We start from the raw sequence: 18,746 nt of genomic DNA on the forward strand, positions 1-18,746 counted from the left end.
CTCCCTGGGGAGACCTCTCTTATAACCTCTCCTCCCACCCCGACCACCACTTTGCACTGATCATTCTTAATCCCTGTAAATCACACTCTTCTGCCAGACCTCAATCCCCTATATCACTCTCCACATACTCCTTCTTAAATGCATCCTTCACTGCTCATACTATTTTATATTTTATTTCATTGTTTGAAGTGCAGACCTAGCTCGAGAGCACCGGCAGCGGAGCACTACTCACTCTTTTCTTACTTATTTCCCAGTCCCTAAGGACTTTCCCCACTTTGCTCATCCCCTTATCTCTCCCTCAATATTCCCCACCTTTTCCTATTGTGACACTGATAAGTAAACTGGCCCACAAAGTCCTCAGGGCCTTGCTTTCCCTCCATCATCTAGCACTACTCTAACTACTCTAACTCTCTGGCTCAGGAATGCCCAATCTATCTGTAATAAATCCTTCTTCATCACTGACCACTGATTCTAACAAGCCCACTCTAGCAGCCATGGGTATCACAGAGGCCTGGATCACACCCTCAGGACGGTACTACCACTGCTACCTTACACATTGTCTCTACTGCCTGTCTACACACCTCTCAATCTTCCAAAAGAGGCAGGGGGGTTGGTCTAGTGATCAACAGGCCCATCCCTCGTTCCTCTTCCAAACTCTGAATTTCTACCACTCTCCTTAGAATTCACTGCCACCCAATTCCTTCCATACTCCCATTTTGCCTTTCAACATATTCTTCTCTGGTCGATATGCCCTCTTTTACCCCATTACCACTGTAGCCCCTTTGACAATACAGAAAGACGTTGTCCTCTCCCACCAACATGATATGCAATCCATCCTCTCTGATAACGTCCTTTCCTCACTTCAAAATGTACCCATTCACTTCAAAGAGAACTCACTTGACCTTGTCTACCTCTCCTCACCACATCTAATCTCACTATCCACCACTCCCCCTCTAATTGCTCCATCCTTTACTTCAGTTTCACTGTTCCCTCATCACTTTTTCTCCTTCCCATCACCACAATCTCTAAACATACATTCAAACATGACTCCTTGCCCAACTAGCCAAAGGCAGGTCCTCTCATCTTGCTCCTCCCCAGGCCTCCTCTATTGAACAGGTCTTCTACTGTTGAATATATTTCTCTGCTCCCCGTTTGAGCAACAATATGAATATTGTATCTTCATCCCTTCTACCTCTCACCCCCTACCCTGAGTTACCTCTCAGATCCATCTTCTTAAAACCAGACGTGCAGCGTCACCTTCACAAGTGGCTAACACTTTGCCTACTACTACTCTTTTAAAATACTCTTTTAAAATTGAAAAAATGTGAGTCACCCTGACAACTCCCTATCTCTCTCTCTCTCTTGCTTCTTTCTCCCCCACCACCCATCGCTAGCACCTCCATTTTTCACTCCTAACTTCTGCTTACAAATTGGCACCCATCCTAAGTACTGTCAACCACTCCTGTGGCTTCGATGATTGTTTGCCCTGAAACCGATCAAGGAGCTTGTACTCCACACCCACTCCCTCCTCTCTTCCCTACTCAACTTCTCCCTCTCCTTTGGAATTGTCCCAGCATGCTTCAAGGTAGCTACAGTCCAGCTCATCTGGGCCTCTCCTCTCTTCTTCTGACACTCACTGATCTTGGAATCCAAGATACGGCTACTGACTGGGTTGCCTCTTACCCCTTTCCTCGACCCCTCCCCATCTTGTGGAAAATGGCTGATTCAACCCTCCTCCTGTTTGGTGTCCTCAAGGTACAATTCTGGACCATTTCTGCCCTATAGATGTCCTCTCTTGGTCAACTGGTCTCCTCCAACCCCTTTAGGATTACACACTTTTGCCACCTTTTCTCATGACCTATCTGCTCGCATAGCTACCTATGACACATCACTGGATGGCACTTTGCTGTCTTATTCTGAACTACCAATCTATCTGCTTCCAAAACCTTCTCCTCTCCTTCCTTCCTCCATATCATTTCCACTGACGTACTCCCCCTCTCCTCTAAGGGGCACACACTTGGGGTCATCTTCGATAGTAACCCTAGGATTTTCCACTTCAACTCTGGAACTCTATCCCAGACGAACTAAGAGACATATCCCCCTTCCATTGCTTCAGGCCAAAGTCAAAAAGTGTCTGCACTCCCTGTACTGTTGACCATCTGGTCTGATCTCCTGCACTTCACTCTGTAGCCCTAACAGAAAATCGTAAATATGTAGCTCGCTGCCACATTCACCTGTATACATCTGTTTATATCTGCACTCGTTACTTTGTATATTATACCCCTGTTTTATGTAATGATATAACCATGTAACTTGACTTCACTCGCTGCCACATTCACCTGTATATATCTGTTTATATCTACACACTGTATATTTCTCTGCACTCGTACTCTGTATATTATATTTCTGTTTTATGCAACCATGTAACCATGCACTCGCTGCCACATTCACCTGTATGTATCTGTTTATATCTGCACACTGTATATTTCTCTGCACTCGTTACTCTGTAGTTTATTTTCCTGTCTTATGTAACAGTACAACCTTGTAACCATGTAACTTGACCTGCGCCCAGATGCCTACGGGCCCGGCACGCACTATAAATGAATAAACAATTATAAAAATTCTACTTGGATGGCAACCAGGCTTACCCCACGTTTTGAGGAATTACTAAGATTCTTCGACAGTAATGAGGGAAAAAAAAGAATTTGTGTGTGGAAGTGAAACAGGTGGAAACACAAAGGGATGATGGCCCAGAGGACAAACACGGAGAAGGGGTAGTAATTGTGGCCTAAAGAAAGTTGATGCCTGCAAAAGACTGCTGAAATCTTATCGAGGGAAGGGATTGGAGACGGACATTAGTATACTCGGATTTTGGAATGAAAGGGTGCCATTGAGTTCTTTTGTAAATAATCGCTGCTAAAGAAGTTTTGAAGAGTGGGAGAAGAAAATTAATTGGCTTAATTTTGTGCCAAGATTAAAAAATGTAAGTGAACTTCACAAAGTCTTGCACCATCGGCACCAGTAGTGTCGAGCTCAAGTGAATTTGTGGGGAAAAGATCAGGAAGGGAATAGACGCACAAGGCGAATGGCCGATATCATGATGACTGCATATTGCAGGCACTGCTGTTTGCTGCTGGGACTTCCACATCTCCCTTCTAATGCTGAGAGCCAGCCAGTGACTAGGACTGGGCTGGGTCACACTAAGGAAGATGGCAACATATCACAATAGTCTTTATTGAAATTCATTATATCTCAATGTGCCTCAAGCTGATTTATCCTGGAAACCTCCCTGGATTTTACCATTGGATGACTCGCTGAGCTCAGCCCTAGACTTCACTCATACGGCCGTCTTTCAACACAATGGGCCTCATTCCGAGTCGGGCGGTAAGGGTTAACGGTCACCGGTAACGAGACCAGTGCCGTTAAACCCTTACCACCCTATTCCGAGTTCCCTTTGCGGGTTGGAACTTAACACCTGCTTTTTGCAGGCGTTAAAAAACCAACCCGCAAAGGGACCTTGGAGCTAATTACGGCACCGTAATTTACGGTGCCGTAATTAGCACCTTCCCCATTCCCATTGAGCCCTATGGGGCAAAAATGGGAATGGGGAAGGGCCCATGGTGAATGGGGAATTACCGACCCCGCCAACCTTGGAATGGGGCGGTAATTCCGCCATTCACCATGGCGGAGTTGGAATGATAACGGCGTCAACCAAGGCGCTAATAGCGCCTTGGTTAACGCCAGGGTCGGAATGAGGCCCAATGTTAAGGCGCATACAATCATATACAATGATAGTGCTGTTTCTGTCCTTTGCACAAGAAATTGACACAGGCAACCAATTTTTTAAATTTTATTTATGAAAGTGCATTGTATTTTAGGAACCGTTTACCCTTTTCACCGAGAATGAATCATTTCGACACACATGCATACTGTATGCGGGACTGTATTATATCGGGAACCTATGACCTATGTGAGACAATGAAGTTTAATCACAATAGTATCAACACATATGCACATGTTACTACAGGCGGTTCTGCCACACATTTCATCTAGAGATGCACGTTTTTACAGTCAAGCACCATGGTGTGTGGCAGTTAGTTGTGTTGCTCTCTTTTGGACAATGGAATGGTGTAGTCCGTGCTCTATAGAAGAAGGCGGAGCCTGCACTCCATTATGGCACGCCTTGTTGTCTAGGCAACGTTCTACTCTCGGTGCATACACAGAACACAATCTAAAGGGGCACATTGCCCGCTAATGCTAAGTATACACATGTCTGCTTAAGCTATTCACCAAGTGATAATTCCTAAAAAACATTTTGACCTGTGGCTCGTCGCCTTGCGCCGCCTTTTCACCCGCATGGGTTTGACTTGACTCTAGAGAGAGCACTCTCCGCTCCATGTTGTCATTAATCTCAACATGGCTGCTAGGTGCACTCCGAATTCACAGCTTAGAAGGATAAGAAAAGAAACAAATACACACATTTATACATTCAACTCAGAACTGATGGTTAGATCACATGACAGCATTAACATTTATAAATTACTGAGTCGCTTTAACCTAAAATGGTTTGCTTTTTTAATGTTATCTCTGGAATAGTGATTTCGCCTTCCAATGACACCAATGTGAAATTTTAGCATGCAAACGGTTGCAAGATTTTATTTTTCCCTCGCCAAATGTCCTGCTTCCATGGAAAAAAGTAAGTTGGTAGACTTCTCTCCTAGAAAAGTCAGCAGCTGAAGTTTTTTGCGTGGTAGCTCAAGTTGCAACATCTTTGTGTGCCTTCAAAAAGAAGTGACTGTCCCATAACGTCTGCCCAGGATCAAACATGTGTTTGGTTGACCAAGTCAGGGGTATGCCTTAATCTTAGATCCATATACCATCACCACATATCACGGTACTGTTATGATATAGCATTTATAACGCGCCTATACACGAGTGTTTCAAGACGCAACGAGGCAAGGAAGGGGAACAAAGAGAGGACGGACAGCGATCCTACTAGGCCAGGTGACATTCAGATCGTGCAAGTGCATGGCTCCCTTGAGGTATCCCTCACAGGACCATTTGAAACATCTTTCGATTTTTCGTTGCGGCTTTCAGGAACAACATGAAATTCATGATTACATTGAGCTATGAGGTACTGTAGTTTTGAGGTGAATATAGAATTTGCCGGAGGCTGAAAGGGTCACCCGGCTAGGCGTGATGCTCTTCTGCTGCTGTGTGATGACTAGTCCATTGGGAGGTAGTGTATATTCGGGGCTTGAAGGCTAACAGTTCATCCAGTTTAGTTTACACACTTCCGCTGATGTGTGAGATTGGGATATATTTGAAGGACCATAACACAGTTAGCCCAACTAAATGTACACCCCTCCTTTGATGTAAGAGACTCGAATATATGAGGTTACAAAGGTTGTTTGCCGAACTAGAAGTATGGAACTACTTAGATGTGAGATATTCTGGATTGGAGATTGGACTATTTAAAGAGTTACATGCTGCAGAGTTCACCCCACTAAGCATGTGCAGTGGCGTGTGTGTGTTTTTAGGCGATTGCGGTCACCTTACTGTGGGTCAGCTTACCTCAGACTCCCCTGTCCTGCCTCATCCTCCACTGATTCTGTCCCACAGTGCTTTGCCCCGAGCCCCCGTCTGCACCCTGCCTTTGTGTGGTACGTCACCTTCTTCAGAGACTTGTTCCTACCTGCCTTGGAGGGGCTGACTTTAGGCTCTCGTCGTTGTCTTTTTAGGCCACGGAGCAAGCCACTGGGATACTCTACTGCATGAGGTGCAGCCACCAGAACACCTGTTTTTTTTTCCTTCATCAGGGTTGCGGCACATTTTATATGAATTGCTCAATTTAACATTCACGCCTCGGAAAATGTATGAGTTAGTCTCTGTTTGAGATTGGATGATATGAAGGGCCAAATGCTGTTCAGGTAACCCAGATATTCTTAATGAAGTCTGCATTATGAGTAAGGCTGAACAATGACGTTTTGCCCTAGCATTGTGCAAACTTTGCTAATTGCTTTGTCATTTCATATGCTTTAGTTAACTTTTTCCTTTGGTACTGTTGACATTGATCAAACATGGAAATGCATCAAAACATGTATGCGCGCATTACAATTCCAGATTTCTTGGAACCAATGATGTATTGTATCAGTACCTAACAGCAGTGAGACCTCATTTTATATTTTGATAAATAATAAGAGTGAGAATTGTCCTTCCCAGAATTAGTACGCTTGAGCCAGAGGCTTGGAAGCATTACCCGGCTCAGAGCTTCATGCACCGGATCATCGGTAAAAGTGGCAACCAATTGTAGAAAACATAGAGTATCATTGTATTGAAAATATATACATTTGATTCAGAAATTGGTTGGTGCTTTTCCTTCATCTCATCCTCCAGCAGCCTTTCTCCTTGAAAAGTTCCTTCCGAAACTGCGCCCCCACCTTTTACGTGGAAGCTCACAAGGGGCAGGGTTTTAACATCTTTGTGAACATGATGAGTGCGCACTTCTTTCTCAATGCCTCATTCATATTTGATGCGCCGGGCCAGAGCGCTGGACTCCATTTTAGATTCGTAGACGTCGTCAAAGAGTCGGTTCTGTTTTGCTGTAAAGTGGTTCTTCCAATCTCCAACGGCACCTTGTAAATTGGACAAAATAGACACTGTGAGATACCTGTGTTGTCCACCCAGGACAGAACATATGTTTGCCATATCCACATTTTAAGTTCCCTTATTTTTTTATTCTAATTATAATGTGGGTAATCCTAATATTGTGTACAAATATTAAAATATTAAATAATTATCATGAAAATCACAATATTTCACCAATGAGTTCCGCGGCTATGGTTGGCTGCACAATCTAGAATTGATACTCGTACACTTATTAATGAGGATAAGCAGAAGAGTCGAAGTCCTGGTGCAACACTATAACTCCCTGCTAACCAACACCCTCGACTACCTGGCTCCCCTTAAAGACCGAAAACCTAAAAACACCAAACATCTCAACTCAGGGTTCACACCTGAACTTAGAATTTCCCACGCCAATGAAAGAGCAGCTGAAATAGCATGGTGCAAAGACCCCTCTCAAACCAACAAAGCCGACCTCAACTCCACCTCACCCCAGTACAGAGAATCCATACACACTGCCAATGCTTACAATGACAGAATCACCAAAGCCTCCTCCGGCACTCGAGAACTATTTGCTATCCTCAGAGAACTGGAAACCCCTACTCTCCCACCCTCCATCATTATGAAAGACAACACCTGGTGCAATATGGTCCGTGACATTTACCAACACAATTACTTCTCTGCAAACAAAGATCACCACTAAACATGTCACCTTTGGTGTAGGACCAAAAATAGCTCCAGCCCCAAACTGTAGCCCACCTCTTGCAGATGCCGCCCGATTCCCACCCTTCAAGTTCAAGCCCACATGTGTCTCTGTTCTTAGTACCATTATCAAGGACCTGGAACCCTCTCAGTGTAAAGAGGTCTCTTGCCCAAGCCACCATTGTAAAAGATTGCATAGAACCTCTGCTCCCCCTCATAACTGCCATAATAAACAAGTCTGTTGTGTCCTGCTCTGTGCCACCCATCCTCAAAGAATTAAGGGTCTCATCACTCCTAAAAAAGCCCTCCCTTGACCCAGGCATTCCCAACAACCACCGCCCCATTCCTCTTGAAAATCTTCAACAAAGTCGTCTATTTACAAATTTAAGAATTCGTAGACACCCACCACATCCTATGCACTCATCAAATTACGTTTCCGGCCGATCATGGCATGGAAACTGCCCTTCTAGACCTCAGTAGCGAGAACACACCTCGGAGGCGAAAAGAGCCACCCACTAGCTCCCAGTCAAAGACAAGGTCAACTTCAAGATCCTCTCCATTGCCCACCGTTGCCTCTCTAACAGTGCTCCGCCATACCTTGTCAGCCAACTCAAAAGTCACTCCTCTACAAGGCCTCTAAGATTGGCTTACAATCATAACCTCGTCATCCCGAGATTCAACTGGAATAGGGCAGGTGGCTCCAGTTTCTCTGTTCAGGCTTCCATGCTCTGGAATGAGTTACCAGGGCACCTGCGCAATGAACCATCCTACGACTCCTTCAGGAAGAATCTAAAACACAACCTTTTCAACTGACTCTTAACTTTGCGCCATTAGACTGCATTGCTCTACCCTGCTGTTACCACCACTGTAACCAGCGCCAAGTTGCCTATGGCCTTGGTATGCTTTATAAATAAATAAATAAAAATGTCGGGTTAACTTCACGCATCGGCAGTGAATAAGTCCAGATGATTAAATTATCAGCTATTAATTAAGCAATTAAACACAGAGAAGGGCGTGCATTACCGGGTCAGGTAAGGGGCTTGGGGCCTAAGTTGCAGACCTAAGCGAAGCAAGGGCCTTAATGAAGACCGTGGGCCAGGACCAGACCCAGTAATGCCCAACCACTGAAAAGTTAATTGCTATTAGCAACCCAACATGCTTTGCAAGATGCCAATGACTTTTTATAGTTGAGAAATGGCACGGTTGCTATTTCTTAACTTAATAAAAAATCGCACAAAACAAAATGACTGCTACTGACATAGGAAGAAGGGATCGACATGTTGCCCCTTCTCCTTTTCCATGGCGGCCATTGTCGTGAAGGGGAAGTGCTCGAACAGTGAGTGTTCCTGATGGGACGAGGTGACTGCATTTAAGAGAGGCCGGGTTGGGTTTGGGAGGGAAGTGGGAAATGGAGAGGGGATGGAGAAGGGTGAAGGTGGTGAAAGGAAGGGGGAATGCGGCGGCAAAGACTTACGAGCCTGGAAGGAAAGATGGTGGCCTCACGCTACTCAGAATATGGACACTACCAAGAGCCATAGCCTACCTTCTGAGCTTCCTGATTGGCTGGGAGGCCCTGTGACCCCCTCTCGGTTGCTAATAAGTAATACTCTCCCTTCAACAACATGTGCCAGATTTGTTGTCCTCCTATAACTAGTTTTGATAAATGAACAGAAAACTTGAAGAGCATTAGAATTTAGAAACAAATGTTTAAGTGATTCACTCGTACCACCATCATTGCATAATGGACAATGTCTGTCTGCTCTTTATATTTTACTCCAAAGGGCTATTAAGGCACATATAAGTCCTCCTCTTTTTGGGCCAAGGGAAAGACTCTGTATGCAAAGGTTTGGACCAGTAATAAGGTATATCTTTTAACGGTCATTGGTTATCTTGATCACATGTTAATAATTAATCAAATAATCCTTTTCCCTTAACCTTTGATTAATGTGCCTAAAAATAATTCCAATATTGTGTTTGTGTCCTATCTCGAGGTCAATATAAGCAGCAGCTTAGAGCATCTAACATAAAAGCTACAGTGTGAGGGTCCTACTTTAGAAGGCAAGTCAGCCAATAAAGCCACTTTTATCATTACTAGCAGGCAATCACTATGAGACATTATCATTTTGACATAAAAGATGAAAGCTCTACATTTGACTTGGGTGGTTTTGGACATTAAATCATATCAATCAATAAACACTACTGGCATGCTAGATGCTAAATCTGGCACTTTTTTCCGACATGATTATTCAAGTCTTTGAGTTCAACCATTGTGATTTCAAAGTCCATAGCTCACATCCCTCTAGGTTCACTGGAGTAATTGTGAGCGTTTACGCTTTAGTGACTGGCCTCAGGTGTTAGCCGTTTTGCAGTACCACCATGAACTGAGCTACTCAGGTAATAATATATTTAGGTTGATCACTCAAGCTCAATCTGTTAGTTATGTATTTTCCTAAATATTTCTAATATTGGATAATCACAACATGCTTAGCCAAAATGCCAACTGAAATGATGGTACCGGCTCATTATTAAAAATTGCAATGCAGAACTCTTAATTCATTAACCATATGTGGTGAACCGATATTTCTTTAAATACACATAAATGTTTTACTATGTAGTCCCAATTTGTACGGATTCATAGAAAGGGGTGACAGACCAAGACGACCGAGCCCATGAAATCTGTAGAACACCTACTATCATTTGGGTACCGTTTGCTTTTTGAAACTTTTTTTTGCTACATGATACTTTTAAGTATTAAGCTATCATTCCCATGTTTGGGTGGGGTGAGGTTGGTCACCAACTCGAGCCTCGGCCAGGGATCATATCAATTTACAGCCCTGTCATGACTCAGAAAAGAGGGTGATACTTATTTGTACCCAAAAGCTCTCTACAGGGATTTGCAAGGGCCAGCTGACCAGCATTGACTATGAACCCAGAGGACAAGGCTTCAGATAGCCTCCTCTGAACATGGCACTTGGCTGGGCTACAGTGGAACCAATTGGTGGACAGGGAAGATGCCAGAGGAGATCAGTCCATTGCTGCAGCCATTCAAACCTATCCCTATTAGATAGTACTTCCTTAAGGCACCTTACATAAAAAGAATTGCAGGCAGTTAACACTACACAATAGCAACAGTCCCATGCCCCAGGAAGACACATTTGCGGTGCCGGCACCATATCAATATTTGAGGAGCGACCACTGAACTATATATAAGGGCTTTGATCATAGATAAAGTGGCCCACCTTTTCTTAGAAACCTTTTTTTCATAAAGGAATGGGATTGGACTTAAAATACATGTATATATGCATGCATACATGCCATTTATATATATAATACAAACCAATATAGAAAGTAACAGAGTGGTGTACAAAAAGACAAGTAATAGCGAGAGAGAGTGAGGATAAGGGAGTCAGAGAAGAAGTGGGGAGAAGTTATTTCTGGAGTTCAGTTAGTTGCAAGGTGTTTCTCAAGGAGTAGTGTCTCTAGTTACTTTCAGAAGTGCATAGGAGAAGGAGCTAGTCTTGTAGCTGTAGGGTCTAAACTCTTTCTTAATGGAACGAATCTGCAGTGCAAAGACACACACAAGGGCACTCTGATACACACCTTCTATCATTCTATGATAAAAATGGTGGATTTAAGTCCTAAACAGCCCAAGGTAATATCACAATAATCATATAGGCTGGGAATAAACACTCAACCGATATAAAGTGAGGTAATATTAAGTTGCCAGAGAAGTTGTTATTACTGAATTAAGTGACAACTGTGCAGTCCATGTATACAATATGGGGACGGTGGATTGTTCACTGCGGTTTTTCATTTCTAATAGTGCACCTCTTATTTGTAGTCAGATATTTGAGCTTTAAGATCTGAGTTAGCGCGATGGCTCACCCTATGTTCTTAGTTGGTTGCATGCAAGGTTGTTGACACTAACTGTTATTCTTCACTCCTGGGTTGGAGAATTACAGTGGTCCGATCCACACCATTTTAAGTGTCTTGCCCAATGAAGGGCAACCAAGGAGCAGTATTGTCAGGCGACCTGTCATTTCTATATCAAAGATATTCAAGGTAGAATTCTTCTTGACTGTATGGGAGAGTTCCTCTTACTATTCCTTGATGACAAATTGGGGAGTGATTGCGTTTTATTGAAAGTGTACACATTTCCGTACATAAAATGTTGCTAGTAAATGACTGGATTGCCCAAAAATGTATTTCATTACATGGTATTTGGAGGAGTTGCGAAGGTGTACTTGCCATTTGTCAAGTCTGAGAAGGAGTGGAAAAGCAGAGCGTCCAATGGCTTTGGTTAGAGTCCCCATCTGAGCCCAGTCTGTGGAGTGAGGTATCTTTGCGTGACTTATAAAAGAAAACACCTGCCCACGAACCAATTTAAGATACTTCTGTGCCATCACACCCGGAAGTGATCCTCTAAACACGTAGGAATTTAAAGGTGTCTTTAAATATCTGTCTCCTTCTTTTGGGAATGACTTTACATGCAGAGTAAAGAGAGTAAAGAGAAATTCCCTGTGTTTGTGAAATCTTAGCAGTGCAGTTAACTGGCTATACTGCCAGAATTATAATAATTCTAAATATTTTTGGCTACAGGAGAAGTTTAAGGAAATCCTTTAGGTTATAAAACGTGGTTTCCGTACAGTTGATCTACATTACATTTATATATATTTATATACTGTTGGAACGATAACTCAGTGAGTTGAACGCTTATCTTTAACAAGGGGGCAGTCTACAATGTTCAAGTTCAAATCCCAGCAAGGATGACTCTGCACTTCATTCTTCCAAAGTTATTAAAAACAAGTCATTGCTGTCCTCTAATAGACCAATAAGAATGCAGTCAATAATATCTGTTATTGACCTCATTCCAAACATTCTGACCTCAACAGTGGCCCACCAGCTGGCACCGAATACACTACTTTATTATACCAACAAATGCAAATAGCCTTATAGACCTCGGGAGGGATGATTATGCCTTTCCACATATTATTGCTTCACCATAGGCAATAACCTGGGTGTGGGCATTAGTCTGTGATAATGACTGCTTCCTTAGTCTTTAAGTCTTACGTAATAAATGAAGCAGGAGTTCAGTCATGAAGCGATATGTAAATATCTGTTATTAAGTCTGTCTCCAATCAATAACATAGTGAATTACAGCCCTCCTTTGTTTCTGTGCAATCATCAAAAAGGGAGAGGAATACTGTATTAGCCAATCGAAAATGGTACAACCCTTGATCTTTTTTAAACAATAACAAAACAAACCTAGTTCATTCAGAGATTTTATATTGGTTAGCTAAGTGTTAATTTACTTTAGTTATCTTACTTAAGATATTTGGCTAATTCATTTTTTTTTTGTTTTTACTTTAGAGGCACGGGGCTAAGAATATGAGGAAAGAGATTTCCAGAAACTACACCTCATGGGATGGCTGCTTGAAGCTTGAGCTCCTGTACCTATCTTTATCTCTCCCTTTACTACAATGGCTGAGGAATTATCAGAAAAGTTGCAGCCTTCTAAGAGACAGAAAGGAGAGGAGTCCAGCTCTGAAAATAGAGAAGATAGAGTAATGGAACTCCTGCTCAAATTTGACATTAAAGCCTCTTTTATGGTTGCTGAAAACAGATACAATGAACTGTCTGGAAAATGTACTAATATGGAGAATTATTTAACAGTGGTGTCTGATGACTCTCAGAGGATGGCTATCCAGATAAAGGATTTACAAGCTCAAGTTGAAAGGCTGACTCTCAAATGCTCTGAACAGGAAAACTACAGGAGGAAATAACACCGAGTGGCTGGCTTCCCAGAAAATATAGAGCAGGGTGCTCCTGCAGCCTATTTGGAAAGGGCCCTGTTTAAAATGCTTGGTTTTAATCCTAAGACCCCTCTGGTAATTGAGAGGGCTCATAGGTCTTTGGGTCCTAAGCAAGCACCAGGACAGAGACCCCGTCACTTCATTATAACGTTTTTGAGGTTCCCAGTATGTGAATTGGTGATAAGGAAGGCAAGAGAGAAGAAAGATTTATTTTGGGTTACCCAGAAAATCATGATCTTTGGCGATCTAAGTCGTGATATACTGGAGAAAAGGAAAGCTTTTGTGACAGCTAAGGAGAAAACAAAGGGGAAACATCTGAAATATTACATGATTTACCCAGTGATTTTGAGAGTGGTGCTTGATGGAACTGTGCACTCCTTTATGGATCATAGAAATGCTGAGGACTCACTGATTTGGACCACCAACCTATGGAAGAAGCCCCTGTTGAGTATTCAGGATCAACTTAAAAAAAGAAGAGATGATTACACTGGTTGTGGTTGCTATTGCTGTGTATTCATTGTTATTTCTATTATTTTCTCTGTCTTTCTTTCTTTTTAATTGGTTATTGCAGGGATTTTCTGAGTTAAACCTTTTTTTTATTGCTAATTTAAATAACAATATGCATATATTACCGTTGTTTTGCTTGGTTTAAATGCTGCGCGTGGATGCTGTAATGTATTGGACTTTAGAGGAAGGGACACTGCAATGTGGAGCTTTCATGCGTGACGTGACGTGCAGGGTTTCCTCTCTTCTTTATGACTTCCGTGTTATATGCGTCGAACATGAGGAGGACTGTGACGCCTCCCGGAAGCGGATTGAGCGTTTTCCCCCATCGCTGTGGCAGGAGTCACGCTCCCTACTTGACACATTCGCTGGGCTGGAAGGGAAAACTCTGGGGGCACAGCTTAATGCACAGGACAGGCAATGTAAGGCAGCATTGCCAGGGAAGCGCTCGCAGACCTCTCTGTCCCCGAGCTCGACATGGAGCCAGTACTGCACTATTCTGCGTGTGGGGAGGGGAGCGGCAGCCGGAGTACGGACCATTAATACACAGCCCTTAGAATCAGCGTAATCTGGTGTGACCGGTGCCGCTCCAGAAAACACACGTTGGCCGCCATGCTAGGAGTCTGAACGGCTTGTGAAAGGCTTAGTTGATGCCGTCGGACATCACCAATACACATTGGCGCACCTCCTCCCAGATCAGGTGTGACTTTGACTCCAAACATGGGAAGGGAATAGTGATTCCTATTGTTGTGCATTTTTTATTTCGTACTTTGGAAGCTATGTTTGTGCCAGCCCATATGAGTGTGGCCTGCGGTGGAGCTGCCATGTGATGGGCTGGCACATATTAATATTCATGTTGCTCTGTGTTTGTTGTTGCTGATCGATTACAATGCTTATCTGTTGTATATTATCTCTTAAATACCCATAAGAGCGTGGCACTGATGCATGATTAATAGCCGTTCTGAGTTCTGGATTTGCATTGACACACTGGTGGAAGTGTATTGATTCAGTTGTTGCTCGATAGATACATCTGGAGTATATTCAAGATCATGTTCTCCTCTACATGAGCATTCCAGTAATCACTGACAAATCTGTGCCAAATGGTTTAGGGACTGCTGTCCTTTCACTTTCGATCTCTTGTCTGTTATGTTAGGGAAATGTAGACAACGTGTTTGCCATGCCTATGATTGTTTATGGACAGTGAAACCACCAGCCACTCATGAGATGCAATGGTTGGCTGAGTAAAGATAACACCAGTAGAGAAAAGACACAGATATGCAGGCTTTGAATGCTGCACAGGCCAATGATTTTGTTTCATGCAAAAAAAGGGGGAAAAATAAAGCTTCCATCAAACATGTAATTGGATACCTTGGAGAAGTGTTAGGCGATTTGCTTTGATGTTCATTATTTGAAATGTAGACGGTACTAGGTGGGAGAAGGTTGAGTTACTCTTTCTGTCAAATTTAGATTGCCCTTTAGAGCGGGGTGGTTGCTTCTTGGGTGGTATGGGAGGGAAAACCTTTTTTTTTTTTTTTTAGGCTGTTAAAAATGTTTGTTCCTATACTTGTTCACATGAGTTGCCAGATAGGCGGCCATGCATGTGTTGGCCCCTTTTGTAGGACAGGTGAGAGGAAGGATGGGTTGCGTGTAGCGCAGAATGGCATTCTCTGTGAAATCTTGCACACAAGTTTTACTCCACCTTTTGTCTTGCTCTGATACTCGAGCGCTCCTGTGTGTTGGTTAAAGCCTTTTTGTAAGTTCTAATCCTTATACATGCATTCTGAGCCAATATACAAGTTCATTTGAAGTGTATGGGTGTGCATTAATTCGCAACTGTAAGAATGGATATTTGTATTTTTCGAGGTGTTATTGGAAACAAATATGACACTGATCCCTGTGATATATATTATTTGGTGCTCTGCTATGTGCATTTGAGTCTAATGGGAATAAATGGCTACGTGAAGGGTTGAGGGTTCAACTGTATTGGGATCTCATTGTATATATGATGGATCTAACTATTTGGTAAGAGGGGTGATGTTTGGATTGTAATTTTATATATTGTTTTCAAAATGTTAAATGCCATACATTGGCTCGTTGTCCTTTTGGGTTACATTACCTAGGAATTAGGTTGTTGTTTAGCAATGTGTCAGGTTATGTGATGGTTCGCCCTTATGGGTTTGAGTGTAGTTCTATAAATTTGGTTGTGAGGTATTTTGAATGTAATGCTATAGTCTATATTTTTTCATTCTGAATGATAGGGAGTCTATAATTTTTACTGTGAATATTATACATTATGTGTTGGCAGGTGCAACTTGAGGGGATGGGGCTGAAATACTATTTGGTTGAGGTGATTTGGAATTCAGTATTGCCTGCGGGGTTCCGCAGGATTCGGTTAATCTGTTATTGCTTTGTGTTTTATTGTTGTGTCTTGTGTAAGTGTGGTGTGTGTATTTGTTTTGTGTTGTTTTTGTATTTCGATACCTTACTTGACTGTCTATTTTTTGATGGTATGTGCTTTTGGCAATTCCTGGTACATGACTGTTTGGATTTGGGAGATGGGCGCTATGTTGCTAATAAATGGGGAAGGCATTTTATCTAATATTCTTGATTAAGTTAAGATGGGGTAAACAATCTAACTGTGGTGGCATGGAACGTGAGAGGTGTGAAATGCCCTAGGAAGAGGAGAAAGGTTATGGCGAGGTTGTGGAGGTCCAAAGCTGATGTTGTCTTTTTACAGGAAACGCACTTAATAGATGAAACTAGACAATGGCTGAATAATTCCAAGTATAATAAGGATTTGTCGAATTGTTATTCTGCGAGCTCTAAAGGAGTGAATATTTTATTTTGGAAAGGTCTGCAATATAAAATTGAAAAGGTAGCAATGGATGGAGAAGGACGAATGATTTTTGCTGATATTGTATATGAAGGAAAGATGATCACCCTGGGCTGTGTCTGTGGTCCATGTGCAGCTGGTAAAGGGTTCTTTGATGATGTTTCGAATCTTTTGAAGGGAATGCATGGCGAAATGATCATTTTAGATGGTGGTTTTAATTGTATTTGGGATTGTGGGTTGGATAGGGTTAGCTTGTGCAGATATACTAATGTGGGTATTTGCAGGGATTTCAATTTCTTTCTTGAAAAAGTTGAGCTAGTTGATGCTTGGAGGGAGTTACATCCATCTGTCAAAGAATTTATGTTTTTCTCCCCAGTGCAAGCATCTTTTTCTAGATTGGATTATATTTTAATTACCAAGACGTTATTGGATAGAACTCTAGATGTTAACATAAGGGAGAGAGAAATTTCTGATCATGCACCTGTGATATTTGTTTGCAGATGGATGCGATGACCTCGCCTTTTATGAAATGGAGATTACAAGCCGGAATCTTGGAGGAGAAGGAGGTGGCGATCGATTTGTTGGCCCAAATGACTGATTTTTTTTAACTTAATAAAGGTTCTCCTAGGAAAGATGTTGCATGGGATAATTTTAAGGCAACTATTAGAGGAGCTCTGATTGATTGGACGTCTCATCTTCGGAAGAATTCCATGAAAGAAGTCAAGTTGTGGAGGTACTGTTGTCAGAATTTCAACAAAAATATGCCCAGTATGGGAGGGTAAAAGATAGGGCTGCAATGGAACGAGCCCGGGAAAAGTTGCCAAATGTCAATAATTTGATGGCAGAGAGGGGTCTTTTCTTTTCACGACAGAAATATTGGGCATCTGGTGAGAAAAGTAGTAGTTTGTTGGCAAACAGGTTGAAAGGTATGCATGGAGGGACATTTGTTCAGGGAATCCGGGATGAGAATGAGCAATTGGTGTGGAAGAATTCTGACATTTGTTCAAGCTTTAGGAATTATTACAAAAATGTGTATATGGAGGAGGATTCAATTGCCAGACGAGATTTGGACACTTTGTTTGGGAACATACCTATTAATGTATTGGCATCAGATGATGCCAATATGTTGGAAGCAGATATTGAGGTTGATGAGATCCTGCTGGCCATTGGACAGTTACATTTAGGGAAATCTCAGGGTTTGGATGGACTACCCTTTGAGTTCTATAGAAAATTTGAATCTTTTTTAGCTCCAATTTTGTGAGACTTGTTTAATTCATTTTTAAATGGGGAAGTTCTATGTCGATCAATGACTGAAGCTATGATTACTGTAATACCGAAAGAGGGAAGAGATAGCAAGCAATGTAAAAACTGTAGACCCATTTCTTTATTGAATGTAGATGTCAAACTTTTTACAAAAATACTGGCTAATAGATTAAGTGGTTGCATTGGGAATATCATTCATGAATCTCAAGTAGGGTTTATGAAAGGTAGATCTGGTTATGATAACATTTGGACATTAATTGACATAATAAGCCTTCATAGTAATAATCGTGTTGATGCTGCCTTGGTTGTTATGGCCGCTGAGAAAGCATTCGACAGAGTGAATTGGGACTTTCTAGATTTTAATATGGAGAAAATGGGATTCGGGCATAGGTATAGAGGAGTGATTTGTTGTCTTCAGAATTCTGCATTGGGGCTTGTTTGGGTTAATAATATGATGTCTGAACCCTTTAAACTTAGTAGAGGGACACGACAGGGGTGTCCTTTATCACCTTTTTTGTTTAACATTGCATTGGAACCATTAGTAGATTTGATACGGAATGAACAGAGAATAAATGGCTTGACCTTTGGGACAAAGGAAGTGAAAGTTCTTTCTTATGCGGATGATATGGTGGTTGTACTTTCGAATCCGGAGAGGAGTAGTGTGATTCTTAAAGAGGTGCTTGAAAGAGTGGGCAAATGTTCAGGTTAAAAAATCAATTGGGATAAAACTGAGTTGTTCCCGCTTTCAAATGCAGTAAGGAGAGGAGATTTTGTAGGATGGAACTATAGATGGTCTGAAGTTAGTGTGAAATATTTGGGATTTTTCTGATTAAAGATATGCAGAAAATTGTTCAATTTAATGTAACTAAATTGTTAGATACCCTTAAAAGAGATATTAGGAGATGGTCGAGATTAGATTTAGGGATTTGGGTGAAGATTAATACAATTAAAATGTCACTTTTGCCTAAAGTTTTATATGTTATGCAATCGCTTCCCCTACTTTACCA

At 42.1% G+C, this 18,746-nt stretch overlaps 1 protein-coding gene across 1 annotated transcript in view; it reads right to left on the reverse strand.

Annotated features, from left to right (window-relative positions):
• Positions 1-3,868: 3,868 nt before the first annotated feature.
• Positions 3,869-18,746, reverse strand: part of LOC138513519 (sulfotransferase 6B1-like) — a 35,729-nt gene continuing 20,851 nt past the window's right edge. The window contains exon 6 of the mRNA XM_069628449.1: positions 3,869-6,635. Within this exon, the coding sequence (XP_069484550.1) occupies positions 6,520-6,635 (116 nt within the window). The 3' untranslated portion in view covers positions 3,869-6,519. The remainder of the gene's footprint in view (positions 6,636-18,746) is intronic.

The sequence above is a fragment of the Ambystoma mexicanum genome, chromosome 12 (assembly GCF_040938575.1).
Source record: "Ambystoma mexicanum isolate Mex_15411 chromosome 12, UKY_AmexF1_1, whole genome shotgun sequence".
Taxonomy (NCBI): domain Eukaryota; kingdom Metazoa; phylum Chordata; class Amphibia; order Caudata; family Ambystomatidae; genus Ambystoma; species Ambystoma mexicanum.